Genomic DNA, 27,838 nt, shown 5'->3' on the forward strand with positions numbered 1-27,838 from the left:
AAGCAAATCCGCTGAGGCCTAAAACCTGAGAGACAGAAGAGAGCAAGAAGCAATGAGACCGTTGGTGAGAACAGCTTAGAATAAGAATTCGAAAATGTGCCTCCAGGCACCAGCGCTATGCTTCTCAGGACTGGTGCTGCTCACGGGCAACAGATGCGAGGCATGGATGGTATGTGGAACAGCAAAAGAAAAGAGAAGACAAACCTGTAGGCAAATGATACTTATTTATGCGAAAAATCATCTCTAAAGATTTAGAGCAGCGTATTTGTCATGCTGTACCTTTTCAGTCAATCAACCAGCCATGCTTTTCTAGATCAGAGAAATCTACTGTCCACCCAGATGTCTTCTTGGGAAACAATGCTGAATCAATGATGCTAAGCAATTTGCTTTCCTTGAACGGGAATGCTTTTTCTAAAAGGGCATGCTCTGGTCTGGAGCAGGTACACTATCAGTGGGTGAAAGCAGTAGTACTGATTAGCACTTCCTCTTTAGTTCCTGAACAGAGTTGTAAAGAAATGCTTACTAACGGTTTTCGCAGGTGGCAGAGAAATACTTGTTTTTGATCTGTCACGTTTAACTGGAAGCATGCAAACAGGTAGGTCATCAACCTCCAGTTCAAAGAAGACACTGACAAAGAACTAGATGTGTGGGAGACAGCCACAATCTCAGAGAGCAGATAATTTAGCGGGGCAATTAAGACATGTACTCAGATGACTTAAATATAAGGTGGATTGTAGTAATAAGAGTCATAAGGAGGTATACATAAATGCTGTAGGAATGGAGGGGGAAGGATTATGTCCAGCTGGATCATGCGGGGTTTACAGGAAGGATAGGTTGATGTGTAGGAAAAGGATGCAAGACTTTCTAGGAACTCAATGGCAAGAACAAAGGCATGTAAGTAAGGAACTGGGAACTGTTCAGATTAACTGGAACAGAGACTTCATATACTGGAGAGAAAGGAAACCAAACTGGAGGGTTGATTAGGATTAGATGTAGAGAGTTTTAAATGCCAGGATGATGGATCTAGACTTTATTAGTAGAGGAGGCGAGGTATTAAAGATTTTTAAACACTGTTTAGGGAGGTGAGCAGTAATGAGCTGGGTGGCTGGTAGGACAGAATGGCAGCTAGAGACCACGCAGTAGATGACCATAAAGCCCCACACCACCCACTGTGATATTAAAGGGAAGATAGTGGGTCATCTGCCATTATAGTTGTGCTTTCTGACGAGGTCTGTGCTTTAAATGTGCAAGTTGGCCTTTTGAGGAAAAACTCACTCTCCTATAAAAGGGAAATATTTATTATGATGACATAGACACCACCATATACAAAGTACAGTCCTCTAACACCCTGAAATACATACATGCACACATTGTACATAAATTTATATTATCAATATAAAAATACATCATTAACATCTCTAAGGACGGCAAATACAAAACCAATAAATATCACAATTCTAAAACATCTACTTACATTAAGTGCTGGTGAATAAGATGACAGTAAAAGGAAGAGGCCAAAGCAGACCAAAAAACCAACTACATAGCTTCAGTTTACAGACTGGAGTTGGTTTGGGGGAGGTATCCCAATGTTCTCCATATGTTTCTCAATTTCCCCAAGCACTTAGAAGTGCCTGACGTCATCAACTCTCAAAACCAGAGCAAAGTTAGAATTTGACATTATGGCACTAGTTTTTGCACACCCCCCTTTCTCTCTCTCTCCCCATCTTTCACATTCTTTAACCGCATTTAAGATAAAGGAATGTCAATAATAAGCTTTACTTAAAATCAAAGCCTCTATAGCCTAACCTTCTATATAGCACCCAAGCAGAATGTTTTCCTTCTCATACACTCCTTTATGTCTTGTGTTAAATTCCACCCCACTTATCAATAGGTACAATTGCATGGATGGTCAAATGGTGCAAATGAGAGAAAAATCCAACCTTAACTCTAGCATGGGAAACAAGGCAGAAGTGTCAGAAAATGGTTAATGAACCAGCTATTAAACTGAATAGTTTTGTGCCCTAGCAGACACTCGGGACCAAAACCTTGACCACAACATTCCTTGTGTCCAAACACCAACACACTACTGCCACATGGATGTTCTTTTCATAAAGTTTAGGAAACCCCATGTGCTTCTACAAACAACAGAGCCGGGGGCTGGCTTATAAGACAAAATAAGGAGAACATGTATAATCAATTTTACCCACGGGCTAGATTTTCAGGTTTTAACATAGAGACAGATAACCGGCAAAGAGCTCCATAAGAGTTGTAAAGTCAGGGAATTCTCTTTTTCTTGTGTGTGTGTGTGTTTCTGTCACATGGGTGGAATATCTAATCTGTGCTGTGAGATGGGACAAGGGGGGCAAAACATTGCCACCATTCCACAGCACATTCCTTTAAGGTCAAGTAGAGTTTCTAGTTTTTAATCAAATGGGAACTCCTGCAAGCAGTCCCCTTCTCCTATCTTTCAGGCCATACTGACTTTCTCACTTGAATCTGTAACAGATTAACTAGAACTCAAAAGTCCTTTCTGTTACCTTTAAGTTGGTCTGGAGGTCTAGAACCCAATGCAACCCTACATATGCCTTTCACTGTACAAGCTAATCCCAGGAGGGACCTGATTCACAGGGATCCCCTTCCCTGGAGTCAGACTGATGGTGGGGGCTGGGAGGTGGCGAATGCAAGGCATTGGGAGATGGGACTCTCTTGAGAGATGTAGAATTTTAAAAGCATTTCTCCAGCTGGGGCTTCCTGGAACCTAGTATACAGTGGTGAGCTTGCAGGCCAAGCTGCATGGTCTGGTCCAGAATCTAATTGGTCTCTGGTCTCCTTGCATCATAAACACCTCCTAAGAGATCAAGTACAATTCAAAAGAACTTGTCCCATCAACACATCTCAACTGACTTTGCTATCACTGAATCAAATCAACTGTAAGATCCTGGAGCTTCAGAATCATTTCCGGAAACGAGAAAGCAGGACTTTGACCTTTAAGAATGATATACCTTCTGGTGTTACCAACATCCGAGGCTGAGACGGTCACAGTCTAGAAGCTGAATGAGTAACTGCACCACAGATCCTTGGATAGAGCAGATTCTTCTCTTGCCGCCGAATGTCCTCAGAAGCGCAGAGTGCCAGGAGCAGGGGAGAGGGTCAGTCCTGGAGGTGCACCCTCCGGCCTCTGGGCAGGAAGCAGTGAGGTGCACGTCATCAGAACTGCACTGGGAGGGAAGCATGGTTCCAGTCCCCAGGGCATCCTGTCCACAAGCAGCTGCTACTTCTTGGGCTTCTCTAGAATGTTGAGGAATTTCCCCCGTGTCATCTCTCTGGCTGGAATCACAAAGCAAATGAAAGATAAATGAAGACCTAAAATCTGAAAAAGCGTTCACAGGAAGACTTAATTTAAGAATGCAGATTGATTTAAATTGTATACAAAGTTGCTACCATAACAGATTCAATCTCTACTAACCTCCAAAATGGGAGAAAAACAAATCACTATTGACAACAAACTGCACCAAACTGTTCTGAAGTTGGTAATTACTATAACGCGCAGGCCAACTGGGGAAATCTTTATCATTTACCCTTGGGTGTGCTCTTGGAGGCTAAAATCCAACCAAGATTAGATTAGAGTCTTTTCTGGATTGTTGGTCTCTGGACATTTATAATCTCAAATCAAAATTAGAGATTATTTACCCCATCTCTCAGCAGTGGTAGTCCCTGGATACTGTAATGTAACAGAGTTTATATTCCCTCAGTGCAGTTCATCTGTGGATGGAGTAATAAAGTAGGGTGTATAGAGCTTTGGTCTTCTCTCTCTTGGCATTGTCAGTCCATAGATATTTAATATAGCCAGGCAAGGTTTATGTGTCTTTTTCTCACTTTCAGCACCATCAATCTTTGAATGCTGTAGTTACAAGAGGGTTTATACAGCTACTTTCCTACATATGAGGCTCTGAAATGAAAGTAAAACATTTCTCAGTTACAAGACCCACTCCAGAAGCCCCCCATTTTAGCTCTGTCAAGCAAATCCTCAAAAATTGTACGTGGCATAACCCCCTGCATCCTCATCCCCACAAGATCATCTTTTTATGTCTCTTAAATGGATGTAACAGTGCTGAAAGTTTCCGATGGCTGGCCTGGGGGCCAGAAGTCTTCTGGAACCATGCAGTGAACACACAGCAGGCTATGGTGCCCTGTGGCTTCCAAGGACGTGTCTCCATCTTGGCCAAAGGAGTGAGGTGGCTAGGGAGGCACCTGCAGGGGTGAGAAGGACCTTCACCCTAGCCTCCTTGCTTCCCTTCCCCGGTGCAGAGCAAATGGTGCTAGATGAATGGGCTCCCACTCCCCCACCCCACCATCTACATTTAATAGTTCTTGGTTTATTTGTACAAGGAAGAAATAAAACAATACAAACTTTGTAACCAGGAAAGCTTTTGGTAACTGCAGTCTATACATTCCCCATCTTTCACAAGTTCCAAAGCTCCAACAAAGGGAAAGGAAATCCCATTAACTAGGAATGGAAGCCCCAGCGTTGGGCTTGTCTCATGTGCCCTCAACCGTACCCTGGCCCAAATCAAACTGACCATTCCTTCCTTAGTGGGTTTACGCCAAATCCCATACATACAAAGTTCCTATAAGACTTGCAATTACTTATTGATATACTTGTCTTCCTCCATGGAAGTCGAAGAACTGAGGGCAGAGATTGTGTTTTATTATTCTTTTTATCACCAGCACCTAGCATAGTGCTGGACCCGGTATCTGCTGAATAAATGTTGGCTGGATGAATGATAATATACAAAAGAACTAGAACCAAGTAGGAACAGAGTAAAGTTAGTTTCCTTCCATTTCACAGACAAACAATAAGACTTGTTAGTGACCCTCATTGCTCCATTCTCTACATTGTGGGATTCTTTTAAAATTTACCTTGCTTATTCGGCAAGAAAAGTCATTTCCCTTGATGGAAGTAGTGCCAGATTCATGGAGAGATCCAGGGACAAGGACTAACTACTCTAGAAGAAATCCAAACAAGTATTTTATTGCCCAGGGGAGGGAGCATGGATTTCTTTCAGAGAACACAGATCTCTGAAAGCATTTCTTTCAGAGAACACAGAATGCAGTTTAAGTTCCAACTCTAATATTTATCAGCTGGGCGAGACCTTGAGATGGGAAAGATCTCTGCGCCTCAGTTTCTTCATCTGTAAAATGAGTAGCATGTTAATGCCACCTGCCCCGCCCTCTCGGGTATTCAGCCATGACCATGCTTGGTATAGTGGTATTATTAACACAGCGCCTTTCAGAGGAGGGTAAGTAGTCTATTGCTTCTCCTGCATGCAGTATTTCCTAAGTGAATGAATTGTGATAAGGGAGGCTAGCAATCTCGAAAATCCCATTCCTTGGAATCTTTTCCCTCAGCCTGATCTATAGGAATTGACTTATACTTTTGGCCAGAGTGGGTCGCATCATTTATTCCTACTTGGATAGGTTTTCTGCCTACTCTCCAGTGCTTATTAATGAATTTAAACACAGTATCAAATGATCCTGCAAAGTGGCTAGAAGCAGGTGCTCTGGAAATCAGACTTGAGTAATACAATACTCGGCTGGGTAGAACAGAGCCCTGTTCCAAAAATCCTGGGCCAGGAGCACTGTGCTGATCTTACTAATTATTTCTGCCTACTGTCCTTCAGGTCCCACAATTCTTTGCTCTTTTCTTCCCCAAATGGGAGAAGGACCAATATTTTAAGACTTAAAATTTTACAAGACCCAATCTATTCGAGGGATCAAAAGGATTTAAAAGGAAAAAAAAAAATGGATATTCCAAAGTCTCTCAGTGGCAAGCTCTCCTTGAATTTAACCAATCCTTTTTAACAACCCCCCTTCCACTCAGTCATTCCTCCCCCTTCAACCTAATTAAGTACACAGAGCTGCAGCGAACCACCGTAAAAGCAGAAGTATTCCAAAAGACATCATCTTTTACGTGGGAGGGGTGAAAGTTTTCCTACTCGCTGTTCCTATATAGGAGATACACAAATTTGTGACACAGCTAGCTGCTCCCTAACAGAGGGCTGTGCCCTGTACATCACATCCTAGGCACCAGCCCCTTTTTGTGCAGAGAAATTGCTGTGCGTCAGGGGCTGCTCCGGAGCACATGCCCTCCTGTTCACTTGTCATCAGAGATGTTAACATCTCTGATTAATTCATATACCCCTTATATTATTCCTCATCTCTTTATCCTTGGCTCTCCTGTTCTACTGCAATGTAAAGATTCTTACCGACCTGCTATAGTAATCACCACCCGCTAACTACACCCCCCCCCCAAACCTAGTGAAATTGTTTAGCGATGCCAACCGCGCTTTTAATTTGCAAGACATCAGACACAGAGGTAATTTATACCAACATCTGTTCGTTTTTGACTTCTGAAACAAACTCACACATGCTGCTACAAAATCCCATTAGGAGTAGGGAGACAGCCTTCTGCTACTATTCTGTATTCCTCTTCTACACAGACACACAGACACAGACACACACAAACACACACACACACACACCCCTTCCAGTAGGGTTTATAATGTAAATGTGTTTTACTAGAAAACTCCCACCAAGGATTTCAAATCTCTTTGGGAAAAAACCTTTAGAGAAATCTATGCTTGCTGACAGAGGACAGTAAGGTATTTCTATGTCCTCCTGCCTAGTTCCATCCCTTCTTTCCAACAGTTACCACTTGGTATAGTTCTTGCATTAATGACCAGGGTAAGATTACATACTCTTCAGCTTGGCACTTCCAATTCCTGCCTTCTCTCCTGCTTCTCTTTTCCCACAATGTGTTAGAAGATGATCCTGGGGACCATAAAGTTGCTAGAGAAAGTTTTATCTGGAGTTAACACCATTTCTTAACTGTTTTCTGGTTCTGGATTGATTCTCTAGGATTACAAGATTCAACAGGAAGGCAACACTGCTACCACAGTCGAATCACTAAGCTCAGAGGGATCCACTGGTCATCAGCCACCAGTGTATGCTCTGCAGAAGAGAAGCATGACCTCCACGTCAAGTCATGATTTACAGGCCCTCCTATGCTGGGCACAGACCATAAACTGAGAAAGCCATAGTCAAGACTCTCACCAAAGGGTGAACATGTGAACTGCTGCTGAGTGTGGGACAGGGGACACATTTAAAGACAGCAAATGGATAAACTAGAATCAACTTCCAGGTTGATGCAGTTTCTGTCACCCCTTCATAGTTTCCCTAGGGCTGTCAGGCTCACAGCAGCTGTAAATACCTGGGTATACTTTAGAGAGGTCAGGGCTGAAGGGAGGACTCCATTCTGCTTGCTGTGAAGGTGGTGTGTGCTTTAATGTAATCTCTTCTTTAGACTCTCCAATTCCGCCATCCTACATTTAGCCTTGCCTCTGGCTCCCTTTCCACAATGACTATCCCCAAACTGTCTTCTCTGCGGTAAATCTTCCGGTGGCTGGTTGGAAAAGATTCAGTGGTACAGACTGATTTCTCACCAGTGAGGGCATGAGGGATTACCAGAGGCACCCTGGTTAACGAGATTGGGTGCAAAATCTCTCACGAGACCAGCCCTCTATGCCAGGGCTTTGCACCTTTCGCCCATGACATATGGGTTTCATTATAGAAAGATTTTCCAGATTATAACTTTGAGGCAACTGCCTGATAAAATTCTGCTTGGCTTTAACATAGGGAACAATGTAAAGATTAAGTAACTTTTAATGAAACGGAAGAAACTCATAGCATTTGGTTTGCAGTTCCAATGCAAACCACTTTAAATGTTTATATTGTGCCTCAATATAATTAAATCAATATAAATAAAAACATTAGCGAGGCGGATGGTTCTCTCATATCCTGAAAAGCAACAACAGGCTGTTTAGGAGACTCTGAGTGGCCAGGAAACAAAGGAGACAGCGTAACGCTGTGAAAAGAGCAGGGCATGCATGTATTTATTTATTTATTCATTCATTCATTCATTTATTTTGGCTGCGCTGTGTAGCTTGCAGGACCCTAGTTCCCTGACCAGGGATTGAACCCGGGCCCCCAGCAATGGAAGCGTGGAGTCCTAACCACTGTAACACCAAGGAATTCCCAAGAGCAGGGCTTTTAGCATTGGACAGGCTTGGATTCAAACCCCAGCTCCTACACTGAGCCTGAACCACTGCGGGCAAGTCACCCAAGTCATCTCTCTGTGTTTCAGTCACCTCATCTGTTCAAGATGGGATTAATACAAGGGTCACACAGGCATTCTGTAAATGCTAGCTACTGTATGACTCTTTCTTTCATGTCAAACAAGAAGTTTATTTAAGCAACCAGATACTTGATGGGAAAATTATCTAGGATTCATTTCGTTTAGAGTAATTTATCCCTGCTTAAAGACAGATTGCCTTACACGTAACAGCTATGAACAAAAAAAGTTATAAAACTGCCCTGGGTTTTACAGTGATAAAGTGAAAAACATTAAAATTCTCCAATGGAACAAGGTATGCAAGGATTTTTGTTTGTTTGATTTCTGTTAAACAGTGAGAGCAAAACAACTTACTTGAATATGAAAGACAAGGACTGAATGAGCACGCCACTAATGGAGAGAGGGGGGACTGTTACAGAACCAGAATTCTGCCCCAGTTGTTGTCAAGCAAAACATAACACTGGTCATTTAGCTTAAAAAAAAAAGCCAATATGCTTGTGTACGCTAGTTACTTCAACTACAATAAAGACGTGAGGAAGGGGTATATGAAAGAATAGAGAAGTCCATACTGTAGTAGTCAGGATGTGGGAGAACCAAACTGCAGTCTTCTAACTGCGAAGGTCTTCTTGGTCTGTGGGAACTGAGATCTGGAGTAAAGAGCAAGTTCCCTTCATAGCAGACACCTCCTGTCTGCTGCTGGAACACACTGACGGCATCTTGGCTACTATAGTATGGATTTCTCTGTTCTTTCATGTACCATTTCCTCACTCCTTTACTGTACTTAAAGTAACTGGTGATGTATACGAGCATATTCCCTTTATTTTTTTTAAGCTAAATGACCAATGCTATGTTTTGATCGACAACAACTGGGGCAGAATGCTGGTTCCGTGACAGCGCCCCCTCCTCCATTAGTGGCATGCTCATTCAGCCCTTCTCTTTCATAATCCAGTAAGTTATTTTGCTCTCACAGTGTGTCTGTTTCATGAATTGGCTGCCTATTAAGCTGGAATCTGACCTACCTCAAATGACAAACCCTGTCATTCACAGTAAGCCTTCATTAGTTTACTAAGTGGCGTATGCTTAATCTTAATCTGTGCGCCACAGAACTGTCCAGCCCCGCCACCTTCAAATTAATATGATCATTGTTCTTAGCCTTGACTCCTTCCTTGGGTTTTCCATCGGTCATGGGAAACAAGAGTCTCCGCAGCTGCCATTTCACAAAAGAGAAAAGGTACCAGGTCAGTACCGAATGCGCACACAAGCAGCACCAGGAGTGGCAAAAAGAGGATGAACTATTTATTTTTTAAAGGCTCTCAAATGTAAAACAAAGGGAAACATGCCTGACTTGCACCTGTGTAACACGTATACTCTGGAGGTTCAAACCTGGGTGCTAGTTAGAGGCAGCGGCCTTCCTTAACTACACCAGCAGCTTCTTCTAGCAAAAAGGAGCACATAAAACCCTCGTTAGTTCGGTTTAAATCAATGTGCTAAAAGGTTATCTACTTAACTAGATTTATAGAAGGGGTTTTGTAGAAATGATGTCATTTGTTATGATTACAGTTTTGACTTTTTTTTTAACAATTATTTTTTAGTTGAAGGCGTTCTAATTCCGCTGAGGGACCTCCTAGTCATGAGTGTGTGCTATGCAGAAGAGAAGCATGAAGGGGATGGATGAATAGTTAAGTTAGTCACGTACAGAGCCTACCTACTATGTACTAGGTATTAGGGAAAATTCAAACAAATGAGAAGTGGCCTTTGAGATGGAGCTATCTAGCTGTTCACAGGCACCTTGGTACATCAGAGGAGAACAAAGGAAACCAATGTGATTTACAGTGCTGATTTCTCTCTCACAGGAATGAGAAAGTTTTCCTGTCACTCCGGCATAGGGCCGGCGTACAGCAGAGCAGTTCCAGGCAGGCCCCCAGACTGAGATTCTTCACCATGCTCCAGTTCAGACCTCCACAAAAACCTATCACTAAGTGATCAATAATTCAAGTCAAGGACTAAGCACTTTATAATGCCTCTGATATGAGAGTGGCTGGGGCCACTGTCAAGAGCAGAAGGTGCTATGAACTGAGCATGGTGTTCCTGGATGAGAAGGAACTCTCTTGGGACCTCATTTGAATACTTGGTGGCCCTCAGAAAATGGTGTAATTGTAATATGGTCTACTGACCATTCTCAGTCAACTCTTGTGGGAGAGTCCACTCAACGTAAGAGTTTATGGTAGAGGGACTTCCCTGGTGGTGCAGTGATTGAGAAACCGCCTGCCAATGTAGGGGACACAGGTTTGAGCCGTGGTCCAAGAAGATCCCACGTGCCGCAGAGCAACTAAGCCCATGCACCACAACTACTGAGCCTGCACTCTAGAGCCCGCGAGCCACAACTACCGAGCCCGTGTGCCACAACTACTGAGCCCGTGTGCCACAACTACTGAAGCCCAAGCACCTAGAGCCCATGCACCGCAAGGAAGACCCAACGCAGCCAAAAATAAATAAATTTAAAAGAAAAGATTTTATGGTAGAAATCTCACTTTTCTCTAAAATATATAAAAGCAGCATTTGAAGGCAGACAGAACAGCCTTAGGCTTTTGCCCAAAATTCTTTGAGAATGAAATAATATCTAAGAAAAAAACAGTCTGGATGCTACATCCATGACCAAACTATCATTGACTATGAAAATCTTCATCCTAAGAATTCTCGGAAAATCCTTTTTGGGGCACACTTCCCAGATTCTCTTTCTATTCAGTGTCTTGTCTCTCTAACATGACTTTTTCTTCTAAAAGAGTGGGGTGGCTAAGAACTATGTTCTCTCCCGTGAATTCAGGAAAAGATAATTTTATATCAAACATTTTTTTTTCAATTCATAGCAAGGGCCACTTCCAGAGAACGTTTTATCCAAGAAGTAATATAAAAAAGAAAAGCCAGGACTCAATGTACAGTTAAATGCATTTGGACAGTTCCAATATGGAAAATAATTTTAATGGCTTTTCACAACAGGGGGAAAAAAAGGACAGAAACATCCAGCCAACAGATTTATTCTCAGAATATAAACCATCAAGCAGGAACATAAAATACGGGAAGTGTCATCCATGATGCCTGAAGGCTGAAAGAAGTAGAAGAATCTTAATTGTCAGGTATTTGAAAAATGCTGTATTCAGGTGAAAGCCTATGTTTCTCCATCAACTCTCCTTGCTCTGCCCTCTTTCAAGAGCAAAACAAGACTAGATTTCAAATATTCACCCCTTTTTATCATCCTTCTCCTTACTAAAAAACAAACCAAAACAGTAACAACAAACCCCAAAGATTTGTGTTCAAGAAATGAGACCTAAAAACTTCTTATTTGTATTTTGTTTCCTCTTCAGAGGGCCTCACAGGCCTATTTCACTTGGTTCCACTTCCAAGGGTAAACTCAGTTGAACGAACAGCAAGGAGATCAAAGCAATGGATTAATACACTCGGGGCAAACTTTTATTAAATACTCATAAATTTTTGCAGAACATTCACACTTCAGGGCCTTCACGTAGTAATACATCGTGGTGAAACACTTATTGTGACCAAAGGCTAGTAGCTTCACACAGTCTTAATTTCCTCATTCATAAAGTGAGTACAGCAATAATAATCTATCATGTAAGGTTAAGAAAGAACTAGTCAAACTGATTTCATCAGGACACAAAATATTTTGCCCCAAGTTAGAGTAATTTATTCACAGGCAATATCCCACTCCCAGGAAAATCAGACCAAGATCACAGTATAGATGAATTTCAAAGGACTTGGATATTAAGAAAATCCTCCTGCTTGGAACATCCCCACCTCAAGGTGCTGGCAGCAGCAAACGTCTACAGAGGATGGAGGCCCCAGTCTTCTTGACCCACAGGGCAGGGAAAGAGTTACATCCTCACACTGCGAAGCCAATAAAAACCTCTCTTGATTATAATTTAGATAAGAACCACTGGATTGAATAATAATGTCTGAAACTCCCCTGGCTGTTTCACCTTGAGACGTCCATCACTGGGTTAAACATGATGCTAATTGCATTTGGATTGATTAATTTCTCTCACTCCTGTCTATTCGAATAACGCTTAACAAAATAATCATAGCACCCAGAGCCAAATCTTTTCCGTCAAAGGAATGAAGCCATCAGAACAGGCAGAGATGAAAGAAATGAAGATGACCCGTAATTACAGCTATGGTGATATCATTACCATATTATACGAAATGAGTGTGGGGGGGAGGGGGAGGAGAGGGAGGAGGGGCTGAGATTATTTATTTTTTTTAATGAAACGCTACGATCTAAGAATACAGATTTGATATCAAGTGGAACACAGAGAAATATAGAACTTTAAAAAAATACAAATCTTGCTCATGAAATTGCAAAATCCGACAAACACTGAGGCCCAAGATACATCAAATGTCTTGGGCTGTGAGCAGGTATTATTCATGCCACTATTTTTTCACCACAATATCACTTTGCTTATGACTTACATGGAGATAGAAGATGCTGTCTTGATACCACAAGCACTCCTATAGTTACTGGACAATTTTTCTTTAAGCCAGGGAATAAGATCATTTTATTGTAATTTTGTTAGAGGTGGCCTTAGAATCTGACTTTTAACTGCAGGTAGTTCCAGTTTAAGACACCAAAGAAAATGTCTATGAATATTCACGCATGGTTCATCGGACAGTAGTATGGACTTAACTCACCAGAAAGGAAGAATATATTTCCCTACTTTCTTGTTGTTTGATATGACCTTTTAATATATATGATATAGAAAAACCTATGATCGCATAGGATTTGAACTTCGGTCTGAATCTATCACTTATTAGATGGTGTTCTCTGGTAAATTATGTAGCCTCTTTGTGCCTCAGTTCCTTCATCTGTAAAATAGGGGATTAGTACCTACCTGAGTGGGTTGTATGACACTTAAGACAATACATTTAAGTCCTCAGTAAGTGCTGGCACAAGAAGAAATTTCCCCCTAAGATTAATTTTATGGCTATTTACAGAACCTTAAACGTGTTTTTGTTTTTGTTTTGGTCAGTCTGCAAGGCATGCAGGATCTTAGTTCCCTGACAAGGGACCTAACCCGCACCCCCTGCAGTGGAAGTACCGCGTCTCAACCACTGGCCCGCCAGGGAAGTCCCTTGAATGTTTTGGTTATTTCATTTAATGAAGTTATTTCAAATAGACACTGTAAAGTACCTTGAATATAGATTTTAACAAATATTTGTGAAATAAATAAATAGGATACTTAGAAGGTGCATTATTCTAATAGGCTAGAAATATCTGGGGGATATTTTTGCTACGGTATTCTATTTTATTTTTAAAATTTTATTTATTTATTTTTTAACATCTTTATTGGAGTATAACTGCTTTACAATGGTGTGTTAGTTTCTGCTTTATAACAAAGTGAATCAGCTATACATATACATATATCGCCATATCTCTTCCCTCTTGCCTCTCCCTCCCACACTCCCTATTCCACCCCTCTAGGTGGTCACAAAGCACCGAGCTGATCTCCCTGTGCTATGCGGCTGCTTCCCACTAGCTATCGGTTTTACATTTGGTAGTGTATATATGTCCATGCTGCTCTCTTACTTTGTCCCAGCTTACCCTTCCCCCACCCGTGTCCTCAAGTCCATTCTCTAGTAGGTCTGCGTCTTTATTCCTGTCCTGCCCCTAGGTTCTTGCTACGGTATTTTAAACAGAGAACCATCATTAAGTTGAAAACAATAAAAACAGATATTGAAATTGTTTTACTTAGCTTGGACAAGAAGACATGTTTTTCTATTTTGTTATATAACAAATACTCCCAAAGAAAACAAGCATATGTATTCTGAATTTGTAATCATTCAGTAGTAAATGTGAACAGTGCTTTAAAAGAAAAAAAACAAAACACTGTATTTCTGCCAGGTTAAAACAAGAGTCTAAACCATTTACTATGTTAACTCGGTATTCTCTGCTTTCTTTCTGGGTAAGAGAGGCAATGTATACAGTAAAAAGGATTTCTCTTATCTGGCTTTGGAATTAGATGGGTCTAGCCTTGATTCAAATCCCAGCCCCCCCCCCCCCCATTTACAGGTGTTAAGACCTTAAGCAAACTATTTTTATGAGCATCAGTTTTCTCATTCATAAAATGTAATTATAAAATAGACTTTGCAGTCTTGTGAGATAAAATGAGGTATGAAAATCCTTTATATTGCCTGGCGTATAGTAGGAAAGTCTATAAATGGCAACATTAATCATTTTTTTAATCTGTCAAATCTCAGTTCAAACATCACCTTTTCAAAGAGGCCTTCTGTGGCCACCCTATCCAAAGTGAGTCCTCTTGGTTACTTTCTTTCATATCAACACATTTACTTCCTTCACAGCACTTACCAAAATCTGAAATTAACTTTGTTTATTTCTCTTCATGCTCCTTGAAGTTCTACAGAGCCTCCTGCTCTATCCCCAGCAACTAGAACAATACCAGGCACATGGGAGGTGGTCAACTATATATCTATTGAAATAATTTATTCATATATGAGGAAAGAGGAAATCTGCTTCCTTTTCAATTCTTAATTCAATACTGTGCATAAGAAATTTTTGTCCTAGTAAAATTACCTATGTTTTTGACCCAGCAATTTTACTTCTAGGTAGCTACCCAAAGATACACCAGCAAAAATATTACATAGGGTATTCATATTCCTATTCATTTCAGCACTATCTGTAATAACTGAAGATTGGAAACAACTCAAATTTAGGGAAGGGACTCCATACTACAGAGTACTGTGCAACTGTATGAAGGAATGAAGAAGAGACCTATATATTGCTATGGAGCGATCTCCAGAACATACTGCTAAGTGGAAAAAAAGCAAGGCGCAGAACACTATGTATAATATATTACCTTATGTGGAAAATTAGGACATGGAGAAATACACAGGTATATTTACTTATATTTTCAAAAGAAATAATGGAAGGATAAAGTTTAGTATTTGTTTTTACTAATAAAGATGGTTACCTAGAAGAGGAAAAAGAGAGGGGGTAGGATAGAGGTGGAAGGTAGACACTTTGGATGCACCTTATTTTATATGTTTTACTTTGGGACACCATATAAATATTTTATACATTAAAAAATTCATTAAATAGAAAAATGGCAATCTCTAAAAGTGGAAATAAACTGAAAATAACTTGAATCTCTAAAATTTGGCAATAACCACACAGTACAAAAGTTTAAATAATTCTAAAAGACATATTCTGACTATATATCCCTACAAGTACATATCCTAAAGATATAAATGAGGCACAGAGAAATCTTAAATTGCATTCAGCAGTCTTGTTGTTATATGTAGTTAGTTCTTTTGATGCTAGTCTCACTGTGGGTTAAAACATAAATAATTATGTTAGTTATTAGAAATCAAGATTTCCAGAGGAAAAGACATACTATTATAAAATCAAATACATTGTATATGAGAAAAGAATCTAAAAAAGAATGAATATATGTATATGAATAACTGAATAACTCTGCCGTGCTCCTGAAACTAACATAACGTTGTAAATCAACTAAACTCCAATAAAATTAAAATTAAAAAAAAAACCCGAATACATTAAGTTAAAACCCTTAAACATCTTTTTTTTTTTTTTTGCGGTACGTGGGCCTCTCACTGTTGTGGCCCCTTCCGTTGCGGAGCACAGGCTCCGGACGCGCAGGCTCAGCGGCCATGGCTCACGGGCCCAGCCGCTCCGCGGCATGTGGGATCCTCCCAGACCGGGACACGAACCCGCGTCCCCTGCATCGGCAGGCGGACTCTCAATCACTGCGCCACCAGGGAAGCCCCCCCCTCCTTAAACATCTTTAATTTAAACTGGGCATATTGGTAGGAACACAATTTCTTTTTCTCTTAAAAAACAAAACAATAACAACTCATTTACCAACCCTGTCCATGGAAAAAGCCCAGAAGCAATGACAGTCCAGTACCAATTAATACTCTTAGTACTTAGATTTCTACTAAAACGAAGATTTCTACTCCCAGGGTTCCTTGGAGAAATGGATAAGATTCTAAGTCTGAAGTAAATGAACAAGGAATATCTTGACACGCTGAAAGGAAGGAAGTTACCAAAGATTACTAGGGTCATGTCAAATGACACAGAAGTCAGCATAAAGGGGTGTCCACTAACTAAAGATGGGACAGTTTTGAGTGTCAAAAACAATAATGATTATAGTGCTTAGAAATACATTAAACAGTATTTTAATGTATTATATTTAATATAATATTAATATAATGTATTATATTAAATTATAATACACTAGTATACTGTATTATATTTAATATATTATATTTTACTATAATGTTTCTTAAAAGCCCTCAGTCACTTCAACTCATTTCATGTTCTGAAAATTGGTAAGTAAAAGGGGGGGAAAATCAAGCATTTTTTCTGCCTTTCCTCTTTGGACCACATTTCAGGGAAACCAAATAGTTGCTGATTTATTAGAATAGTAATCATCATCATTATTATTATTATGGAAAGAATGAGACTGATACCACCTAAACCCACTGATCTTCACTGAAACTAGAACAAATGAAGGTCCTGTGTTTCATATGCAACAATAGCAAGTACACTTATGAAGCATTCTTGCCAAAAAGACTGACTCCGAACCCACTTTATTCTCTAACTCTACTAGATTACAGGAAATTTGGGGGAAAAGAGGACCATGTGGAATGCTACCACCATGAGAAAAATCATCCAAATTTAAAATGTGGGAGGTCCTCCTGGACAAACAACCCAGTTTCTTCAGCAATTAAATAGCATGGGGCGGGGGGGATAACCTAGAAGTAGAAGAGTGTGCTTATAGAGAAGATTAAGTGACTGAAGACTGATGTCAATCAAATGCAATGTGTAGACCTTGTCCAGATGTTGACTCATACAAACCAACTGTGAAAAACACAGTTTTTAACCAAACTGGACATGGACTATAAGACGTTACTAAGGAATTATTATTTTATGTTGTTTGGTGTAATAATTGTGTGTGTTTTTTAAAGGCCTTCTTGGTTAGAGATACATACTAAATTATTTATGAATGACATGGTACTAGGATTTGCTTTAAAATACTCCAGCCAACAATACAACCACGACAAAAAGTGTGACATAAGGGGGCAGAGATACAACAAGAATGGCAGAAAGTTGACAATTATTGAAGCTGGGGATGGGTACGTGGAGTTCATTATAGCATTCTTTCTAGTTAGTATATGCTTGGAAAATCTCCATAGTAAACAGAAAACTTCACCAAATGCTTCTCTGGAAATACAGCCTTTTCTCATTATCACTACATATCATAATACAATGAAGAGTAGGCCAGGGAACAGAGATGGGGATAATTAATTCTGCAGAGGACTTGGAAATGGATGGACAGGAAAAGCTGTAGAAAGGGGGTGACTTTTCATGTCATGAATGTTTATTTCCATTGTTAAATTCTTTGGATGAGGAACAAATTACACATGACCAAACAATCAAAAGCAGATTACATATTTTTTAAAATCTAACTCAGGTTAAGCCTAATAATAATAAGCTGCTGCCTTCCAACCTTTATTTAAGAAATCATACAGACAAATCTAAGAGCACAATTTTCAATTTATTCATAAAATAGCTATGAGGGAAGCTCTCTGGTTCAACATTTTGCTTCTAAAAAATTCTTTGGGAGGTGGAGAGAATGAGTCTTTGGTCACTCATTTATTTATTTATATAAATTTATTTATTTATTTATTTATTCTTGGCTGCACTGGGTCTTCGCTGCTGCATGCAGGCTTTCTCTAGTTGCAGCGAGCGGGGGCTGCTCTTTGTTGCGGTGCGTGGGTTTCTCATTGCGGTGGCTTCTCTTGTTGCACAGCATGGGCTCTAGGTGCGTGGGCTTCAGTAGTTGTGGCTCGTGAGCTCTAGAGCACAGGCTCAGTAGTTGTGGCGCACGGGCTTAGTTGTTCCACAGCATGTGGGATCTTCCTGGACCAGGGCTCAAACCTATGTCCCCTGCATTGGCAGGCAGATTCTTAACCACTGTGCCACCAGGGAAATCCAAGTTACACATTTATTGAATCTTCTCATAAAAAGCTTTAGGGTTGCTACAGCAGAAATTAACGCATTGTAAATCAACTATACTTCAATAAAATTTTAAAAAAGAAAGCTTTAGGGTTGGTAGCAAGCCTAACTTTAAGGCTGAGGCCAGTCCAATAGCTAGAAGGAATAGCCTAATCTAAACAAAGTTACAAAAGGAATAGCTTAATCTAAACGTTCACTAGTCCTGTTAACTTTCAGCTAGTTTTTCCTCATACTATCAACAACTGTGAATATAAATGACCTCAATAATCCTACTTCACTTTGATCACTCTTTTACTTCACAGATGACGATTTATCCAATTTTAACACAAATTACTTGTTCTACCCGATAATTTGATTTTTAATTGTTGGCATTGTGGTTTCACATATGTATGGTTCATGTTTTCAACTTGACCAGACAATAAGTTCATCAATGGTAGACACTTTTAAAGATATTTTCCCTAACAGACTTGGAAAAAATACCCAATATATAGCATTTACCCAGTAAAGCTTAATTTAAAAATCCTCTTTTTCCTCTAAAATAATGTAGAAGTACAAATGTACAACAATTACTGTCTTCACTTGATTATGAATTTCTTTTAAAACCACATCACATCAAGGTAAGAACTTGATCGTATGACGTGTCTACTTAGGAAGTCATATTGAGATAGGCTGGGACCTGGGACCTTTTACCGGAGTGCTTGCACCTGGACTAACATCTCTTTGAGTGACAGAATACAAAGAAACTATAAGGGACTAAAAACAACTGCCCACGTGCACAGTTGGGGCAATTATGATCAACAGGATTCAAAAAGGCCACAAACCAACTGCCATTTCTGAGGTGCTGAGAGCAAAAGCAGGGCACTGTGCAGGATCCCTGTACATGGCACCACTAAAGGGGTGGGCAGATCACCTAAGCTACACCTCCTGCCCAACCCATGGACCCACCCCTGTTGTTACCCCTTTTAAGGACCCAAGCAGCTCCTCTCAGAGAGAGATCAAGAGTACCTGTCTCTTGTTTTCACTCCCTTGTACTGCAGCACGAGCCCCAATAAAGCCTTGACTGGAATTCTCATCTGGCCTCTTATCAATTTCTATTGAATAAAGAGTCCAAGGGTCCAGGTCCATAACAATATGGTAGTGGTTATTTACCTTGTGAGTAGAAATTACAGCTAGTTAACCTTTTTTTTCAAAATATCCAGTTTTGATGTTTCTGAAAAACTTTATTTACAACATTTGTGAATTAGTAACATAAAAGAATTAGAACACAAAAATATCCACAGCCAGAAAATTATATTATACTGTGTATAATAGTCTGCTTCATTGAAACTCGAGTTTAACCTATACATAGTTAACATAATAATAGGCATGTACTGAATGAAAAAAACACTCTTTCATTGATAGTACAGGTCATAATTTAGGATCTTAAAAACAATTTATGTGTGATCAATACGGCAAAATATAATAGAAGGGGAAATATGGTTAGATACTATATAAACATTTACTATAATGCTTAATAATTAAAGTTAAAATATCTTTTTCATTAATTTTATTTGCATTCAAACCAAAAAAGAAGCGAAAGTGAAAAGAAGCATTTTATAGATGCTAGACCACTGGCCTCAAAATCAAAGGTCAGAGTTCTAAACTAGTTTCATCAGCTAGTCAACAAGTTCTAACTGCTCGCCCATTACATACTCTTATGCTTGCAGATAATGAGACACCAAGAGAGATCAACCAATCTTCCTTAGAAAAACCCTCCCCTCCTTTGGGCACTAAAGTTTGCTCATCAACAGCTTAATTGTGCTCTGTGTAGATACTTGTAGAGAGCTTTGCAATTATGGAGGACTTTTTTCCCCCAAGACCTTAAAAAGAAAGTTAGGTGGGGAAATCAGGAACAGATCCTATTTCAAAATAGTAGAGGTTTTCAGGTAGGTTAGTTAGCATCTATTACCTGTATCAGTGGTTCTCAAGGCGTGGTCCCTAGACCAACCACATTAGCGTCACTTTGGGAACACGTTAGACATACACATTGTCAGGTCTCCATCTCAAATCTACTGAATCAGAAACTCTAGAGGCAGTTCTAATTCATTACTACAAGAATTACTAATAAAATTTTAATTTTCTTAAAATTATGATCATAAAGCATATTTCTTACCATAAAGTTAAAAGTAGAAGAGAGGGGCTTCCCTGGTGGCGCAGTGGTTAAGAACCTGCCTGCCAATGCAGGGGACACGGGTTTGAGCCCTGGTCTGGGAAGATCCCACATGCCGTGGAGCAACTAAGCCCGTGCGCCACAACTACTGAGCCTGCGCTCTAGAGCCCACAAGCCACAACTACTGAGCCCGTGTGCCACAACTACTGAAGCCCGTGCACCTAGAGCCCATGCTCCACAACAAGAGAAGCCACTGCAATGAGAAGCCCACACACTGCAATGAAGAGTAGCCCCCGCTCGCCGCAACTAGAGAAAGCCTGAGCACAGCAACAAAAAATAAATAAATAATTAAAAATCATATTAAAAGTAGGAGAGACTATCTGCTCTATGAGCAACAAAGGGAGAAATTAAAATTCAGCCAAGGATTAGAATTTTTACCAAAACTTCAGCTCTATCTCTAGTGCCATGCATTATGCTTAATGTTAAGGTTATAATATAATCCTTAACCTTCCTTGAGAATCTGTCAGAAGACAGACTGGAAAATAAATAATTATCAAGTCATGTCATCCAAGCTATAAGAGGAGTATATAACACATTATGAAGACAGACACGGGGATAATTAATTCTGCAGAAGGTTTGGGTTGGATGGACAGGAAAAGCTTTAGAAAAGGAGTGATATTTGAACTGACCCCTTAGGAATATACTGTCTAGGAATACCCCTGCAAGCTAAGGACCGCTCCTTTTGAAATGCTTTCCGCTAGGCCACTGGTGTAAAATGCAAGTGAACATTATGAAATAGATCTTAAAGTAAGCTTTAAGTACCCTCTTAATTCCCAGCATCATTTGGGATTTCTTGTGGATACCAAAGTAGTATAAGAAATGGCCCTGCTTTAAGAAGTTAAATCACAAATAACAAATTTGATCTATCCAAAATTTGGCAGAAACTAAACCAATTATAACTATTCACCATATTTGGTTAAGCAAAAAGCTGTGACAGTCAACAACCAAACAACAGTTAAGTCAAGTGACTTGCTCCTAAGTCGTTTCTTTTTGTAGATTGACGTTTTTGCAAGATTTTTTAAAAAATGGAGACAGCTACCATGCTTTTATTTTAAAGGCTTTATTTAAATGCTTTTATTCTTATTCAGAAGAAATAATTTATAAAGTCCAGGGTGGAGAATAATATCCTAATGAGTTAAAAATCCTGTGCTTGTAAGATCAACCTGAAATAATTCCATCTAAAAACCACATTTTATTTTAGTTTATAAATTTATTTATTTATTTTTGGTTGCATTGGGTCTTCGTTGCTGCACGCGGGCTTTCTCTAGTTGCAGCGAGTGGGGGTACTCTTCGTTGCGGTGCACGGGCTTCTCGCTACAGCGGCTTCTCTTGTTGTGGAGCACGGGCTCTAGGCACACGGGCTTCAGTAGTTGTGGCTCTTGGGCTCTAGAGTGCAGGCTCAGTAGTTGTGGCACAAGGGTTTAGTTGCTCCGCGGCATGTGGGACCAGGGCTCGAACCCGTGTCCCCTGCATTGGCAGGCGGATTCTTAACAACTGCGCCACCAGGGAAGTCCCTAAAAACCACATTTTAAATCATTTTTTTCCTCTCTATTCATGTTGATTCTAATAAACTAGCATTCCTGTAACCAAACATACGTAACACTCATTTTTTTGGTAGGTAGAGAGACTATAAAGGCTAGTTTTCATAATTTGCTAAAAAGTTTATTTTAAAGACTATTTATTAAGTCCCTGGTACTCTCTAGTTCTGATTTGATTTAGGGGTACTATTTCTAATAAATCCAGAGTTGAGTCAAAGGCCAGAAGACAATGTGAATAAAACACTTAAATAGTCCTACCATTAATCACATTCTTTGAACTGCTTTCTTAATGATTACCCAAGTGCAGCTTGAGTTACTGGGTACATTCACTTCATCTGTATAATCAGTGATGTGTCTTTGAGGCTAAATGTCAATACAGAAATGAATTTCTATGTGCCAGAAACATTCTGTTCTTTCAAAGTTTCACTCTATGCAAAAACAAAACAAGAATATATGACCGAGATTAAAAATAACAACAAAACAGAGGGTATGACCTATTGTTGTCATTTAGCCATGACAGTCAGCCAACTGTAACTGGATTCACAATAAGCCATTCTTCTCCATTCTAGCTCAAGATATGAGATCTCAAACTCTAGAGACCTTTAAATGGAATCCAGTACTGACAGTGATGAAAGCAAAAAGGTTTATGTTTTTGCTTACCCAGTCAGTTTCTGAGTGACTCAAAATGACAAATGAGATACCAATAAATGTTGTTACCTTTAAGTTTAGCAAAATGTATTTAGATCACTGGGTGATATATATTGTACTCATACTAAGTTAAAACTATATCCAGGGTATCCCAATGCAAAACTTATAATATACAAACACACCCCCACATCAAAAGAAAGTTTAAAATGATGATGACACAAAAACTTGCACACAAATGTTCACAGTAGCATTTTCATAACAGCCAAAAAGTGGAAATTCCCAAATGTCCATCAACTGATGAACAATGTGGTATATCCATATAATGGAATATTATTTGGCAATAAAAAGGAATGAAATCCAGAGACAACAAGTAGGTTAGTGATTACTTAGGGGTGACTGGGGAGTGGGAAGTGGAGTCAGGGGAATGGGGGTGGCCACTAATGGGTATGGGGTTTCTTTTTGGGGTGATGGAAATATTCCAAAATTAGATTGTCATGGTGGTTGCATACTTCCGTGAATATACTAAAAACACACTGTACACTTTAAATGGATGAATTTTATAGTATGTGTAAAATATCTCACTAATGCTCTTTTTATAAAAATGGGTGATGTGTAGAGCTGTGCAAAAATTAAATGCAGAAGAATAAAAACTCCCTTGGACTCAAGTGAAACCCCTGATAAAGAGGCTTCGCACAGGGAAGATACAAGCTAACAGAACCTGGGTTTCTCCACTGAAGACATAAGCATCCAGTTCTTACCTCTACCCTGAGGCACAAAGAAAAATAGCCCTTTCCTCCTGGACTTGTTCTTGCTAAAGAACTAACTGAAAGTCTAACTAATCAACATTCTTGATAAAACTGAGTGTTGGGACATTACTGCCAATATACTTCAAGAGAAAATATACTTCATAAATTCAATTGTTTAAATTCAGATTAAAGGACTTCCCTGCTGGCGCAGTGGTTGGGAATCTGTCTGCCAATGCAGGGGACATGGGTTCAAGCCCTGGTCTGGGAAGATCCCACATGCCAAGGAGCAACTAAACCCGTGCTCCACAACTACTGAGCCTGCACTCTAGAGCCCACAAGCCACAACTACTGAGCCCGTGTGCCACAACTACTGAAGTCTGCATGCCTAGAGACCACGCTCCGCAGCAAAGAGAAGCCGCCGCAATGAGAAGCCTGCGCACCGCAACAAAGAGTAGCTCCTGCTCGTCACAACTAGAGAAAAGGCCGCATGCAGCAACGAAGACCCAGCGCAGCCAAAAATAAACAAATAAATTTAAAAAATAAATTCATATTAATATCAGAATTTGTATTTATGCACTTTTTGAAAGCAAAGATACTATATATATATATATATATGTTTGTGTGTGTGTGTGTGTGTGTGTGTGGTAGGCGGGCCTCTCACTGTTGTGGCCTCTCCTGTTGTGGAGCACAGGCTCTGGACGCGCAGGCTCAGCGGCCATGGCTCACGGACCCAGCCGCTCCGTGGCATGTGGGATCTTCCCGGACCGGCACGAACCCGTGTCCCCTGCATTGGCAGGCGGACTCTCAACCACTGAGCCACCAGGGAAGCCCTAAGATACTATAGTTTGAATTAAAATAAGTATAGTACTTGGATTACTTACACACTATGAATAATTATTTGAAAAATGTTCCTTTTGTTTAATGACTAAATATTCATCCCAGGAAGTCAGAATGCAATTAAATTTAATATAAGTAGATTAGATTAATGCAAATGCATTAAATGCAAAAGCATTTAACAAAGCTATATATTTAAACATATCAAAATCCATGAAATGAAAGATTAAGATTTCTATGAAAACTAAGTAATCCTCAGTATATGTAAATAATTGGGTAAATGTAATAACTGAATTATCAATCCTAACTCAGATCACAAGCAATAAAGATAATTTTTTATTTACACAAAAGCATTTAATTGTAGGCTTTCCATGTGCTCATTATTGTGCTATTCTCTGAAGATAAGAATAATACTGATGGTTCCGTTTTTTTTTAAATTGGTTCATTCAATATGTACTTATTGAACACAACTTCATATAGGATTAGTAATGCTCACTTTTTTGTATTCACATTTTGAAGAGATTAAAAGATTGAGAAAATCAGTACACAAGTTATTTGTATAGTATAATTTCTCACAGTGGCCATAAAATTGTCACACTAGTTACTTGGTTGCCATTCAGTCCTGTGTGGCTTTTTGAGTAGGATCATTTTCTGATCTGAACACATTCTTACATTCTTAATGTATCGGTGAAGCAGAGTTCTCACTTGTTCTAATTAGCGCCATCCTTGATGCTGACTTGACATTACGCTTCTTACCTCTTACTCAAAACAAATTGTACTCTGCTCCACACACATATAAAACCTGCTCAGTCCTAAATTCCACCTAACTGGAATCATTGTAATGTTAACACATTTATTACACATTGTTCAAAATTTAGAGCTCACCCAGGGAAGAGTCTGTGCTGCTGAATGGCTAAGAACCACAATGGCTAACATTTCTGAATGGTGATTATATGCTGGGTACTATTGAAAGCACTTAACACATTATTATTTAAAATCATCACAGTATCCTATAAATAGGTGCCATTTATCACTCCCATTTTACAAATGAGGCACAGAGAGGTTATATAATTTGCTCAAGTTTAAACAGCTAATCAGTGGTTGAGACAGGATTAGAATCCAAGTGGCCTTAACTCCAGAGCTTGCTACAGTTATTTCCCGATGGTCCCTGACCTAAGAGAGTTCACAGACTATAAATATATACATCATTAATAATATAAATTGATATTGGCTGTAATAGAGGGATGAACAGGAGCACAGAAAAAGGGCTAAGGAAGTAGGCAAAGTGCTCCAGGGAGAGGAAACAGCAATCTGTATTTCAAACATTCCAGGCATAAACTTCCCAAGAAATGTGATTTAAGTTTGTTTTAAGAATTAAAATGAAAGACACATGAGATACTCGGTCTAAATCCACTTTCCAAATTCCAGGTCTATGTCAATACAGACTTTACTCACATAATGACTGTTCATTACTTTTTAGAAAACTTTAAAAAAAAGTTTTTAGTATAATGGCTTTTTTCCTTCTAATTCATGACATTTACTTAGGTTTTCTTTAATGTCTGTCAATAAAGTTTGCAATTTTCTCCATAAAGGTCGTACAAAATTTTTGAGAGATTAAACCCTTAAGTATCATTGGGAAGGTTATCATTTTTAAAAAAACATGTTATATTCTAATTGTTTCTGGTGTATAAAATACAACAGACTTTTGTTTTTATATAATGGTTTTATAAAAAGTGCTATTTCAACATTGGTGCATTCTGTTCAACACTGTCATTCTCCAGAGAACATCACATGGACCAAATGTGTATTGTCTGCCATGTTTGAACGAACCCCAAACATTTGCTTTGTGAATGTATGCCAACCAAGAGGGATGAAGGGATAACATTTCATCTATAATTCTTTAAAATTTCCATATGATTGAAAGTGCTCTCATGTTTATGCTATGACTTTATTTTTAACTGCAGTTTGAGTGCAAGATAATTTAAGCCCCCTAAAGCTTGAAAAATTAGTGAAGTAAAAAAAAAGTGCAGCAAGATGCTCCTTCCAAAAACCAACTCTCTCACATCCACCTCCACAACTACCACCCTCTCAAATCTTTTCTTTCTTTGATAAACACAATAAAGCTTCATTACATTATGTCTGTTATACAGTCTGTATTTATTTACTTCTAAATTCTTACTACTTAAGCTTGTTTTCACTGTTCAGTTGATATATTTTTCTACCTATGAAATTTGTTTGGGTATCTGTTGGGATGGAATGCACCATAGTTTTTCCTACTAAAAGTAATAAAAATCTTTTTCATTTAATGGCAGAATTTTTCAGAAACACATTAGGTAGGAAGAAATGGGTATTCAAGTACTGGTCTTATGAAACATGTCTCTTCAGGAAATGTGTTGCCTCCCCTACAAATCCAAAATCCTCCTCCTAAAATCCAAACCAATCCTCAACTAATTCATTCTTTGAAAAGCAGCTTTCTTGATGTACAATTTACATACAATAAATTGTACCTATTTTCAATCACAGTTTAATGAGTTTTCACAGACATTTAAAATTGTGTAACTGCCATCATAATCAAGATATAGAATATTTCTATCAACCCCAACTGTTCCCTTGTGCCCTTCTGTAATGAACCCCAATATCACCCTAGTCCTAGGTAATCACTGATTTACTTTGTCACTATAGATTGGATTTGCCTTTTCTAGAATTTCATATGAATAAAATCATATACTAGGTACTCTTTAGCATAACATTTTTTTATACCCATCCATATTGCTACCTGTATCAGTAGTTTGTTACTTTTTAGTACTGAGTAGTATTCCATCACATGGGTATACCACAAATTGTTTGTTTATCCATTCACTGGCCAATAGATGTTTGGAATGTTTCCAACTTAATGGTTATTATGAATAAAACTGTCATGAACATTTGGTACAGTCTTTGTGCAGATATATGTTTTTATTTATTTTGAGTGAAAAATCAGGAGTGGAATTGGTAGGTTATATGGTAAACATATGTCGAGCATTGTAATTGCCAAACTTTTCCTAAGTGGCTGTCCCACCAGCAATGTATAAGTTCCCATTGTTCCACACCCTCCCTAGCACTTGCTATAGGTCTGTCTTTGATTCTAGTTATTCCAGGACTTCCCTGGTGGCAGAGTGGTTAAGAATCCGCCTGCCAATGCAGGGGACACAGGTTCAAGCCCTGGTCTGGGAAGATCCCACACGCCACGGAGCAACTAAGCCCATGTGCCACAACTACTGAGCCTGCTCTCTAGAGCCTGTGAGCCACAACTACTGAGCCCGCATGCCACAACTACTGAAGCCCGTGTGCCTAGAGCCTGTGCGCCTAGAGCCCGTGCTCCGCAACAAAGAGAAGTCACCGCAATGAGAAGCTTGCACACCGCAATGAAGAGTAGCCTCTGCTCTCCACAACTAAAGAAAGCCCATGCGCAGCAACGAACACCCAACGCAGCCATAAGTAAGTAAGTAAATAAATAAAATAAAACAAAATGTTAAAAAAAATCCTCACAGCAAGTGGTGCTCTAACTCATGCTTGGATGAAGCTTATTTAACACGTGTATTTTCTCCGTAAGGCACATCATAC

The 27,838-nt window shown here is 39.4% G+C and overlaps 1 protein-coding gene across 1 annotated transcript in view; it reads right to left on the bottom strand.

Moving 5' to 3' along the window:
• Positions 1 to 1,425: 1,425 nt before the first annotated feature.
• Positions 1,426 to 27,838, bottom strand: part of LIN52 (lin-52 DREAM MuvB core complex component) — a 118,780-nt gene continuing 92,367 nt past the window's right edge. The window contains exon 6 of the mRNA XM_082844249.1: positions 1,426 to 3,327. Coding sequence (XP_082700375.1) covers positions 3,272 to 3,327 — 56 coding nt within the window. The 3' untranslated portion in view covers positions 1,426 to 3,271. The remainder of the gene's footprint in view (positions 3,328 to 27,838) is intronic.

The sequence above is a fragment of the Leucopleurus acutus genome (assembly GCF_964270905.1).
Source record: "Leucopleurus acutus genome assembly, chromosome: 1".
Taxonomy (NCBI): Eukaryota; Metazoa; Chordata; class Mammalia; order Artiodactyla; family Delphinidae; genus Leucopleurus; species Leucopleurus acutus.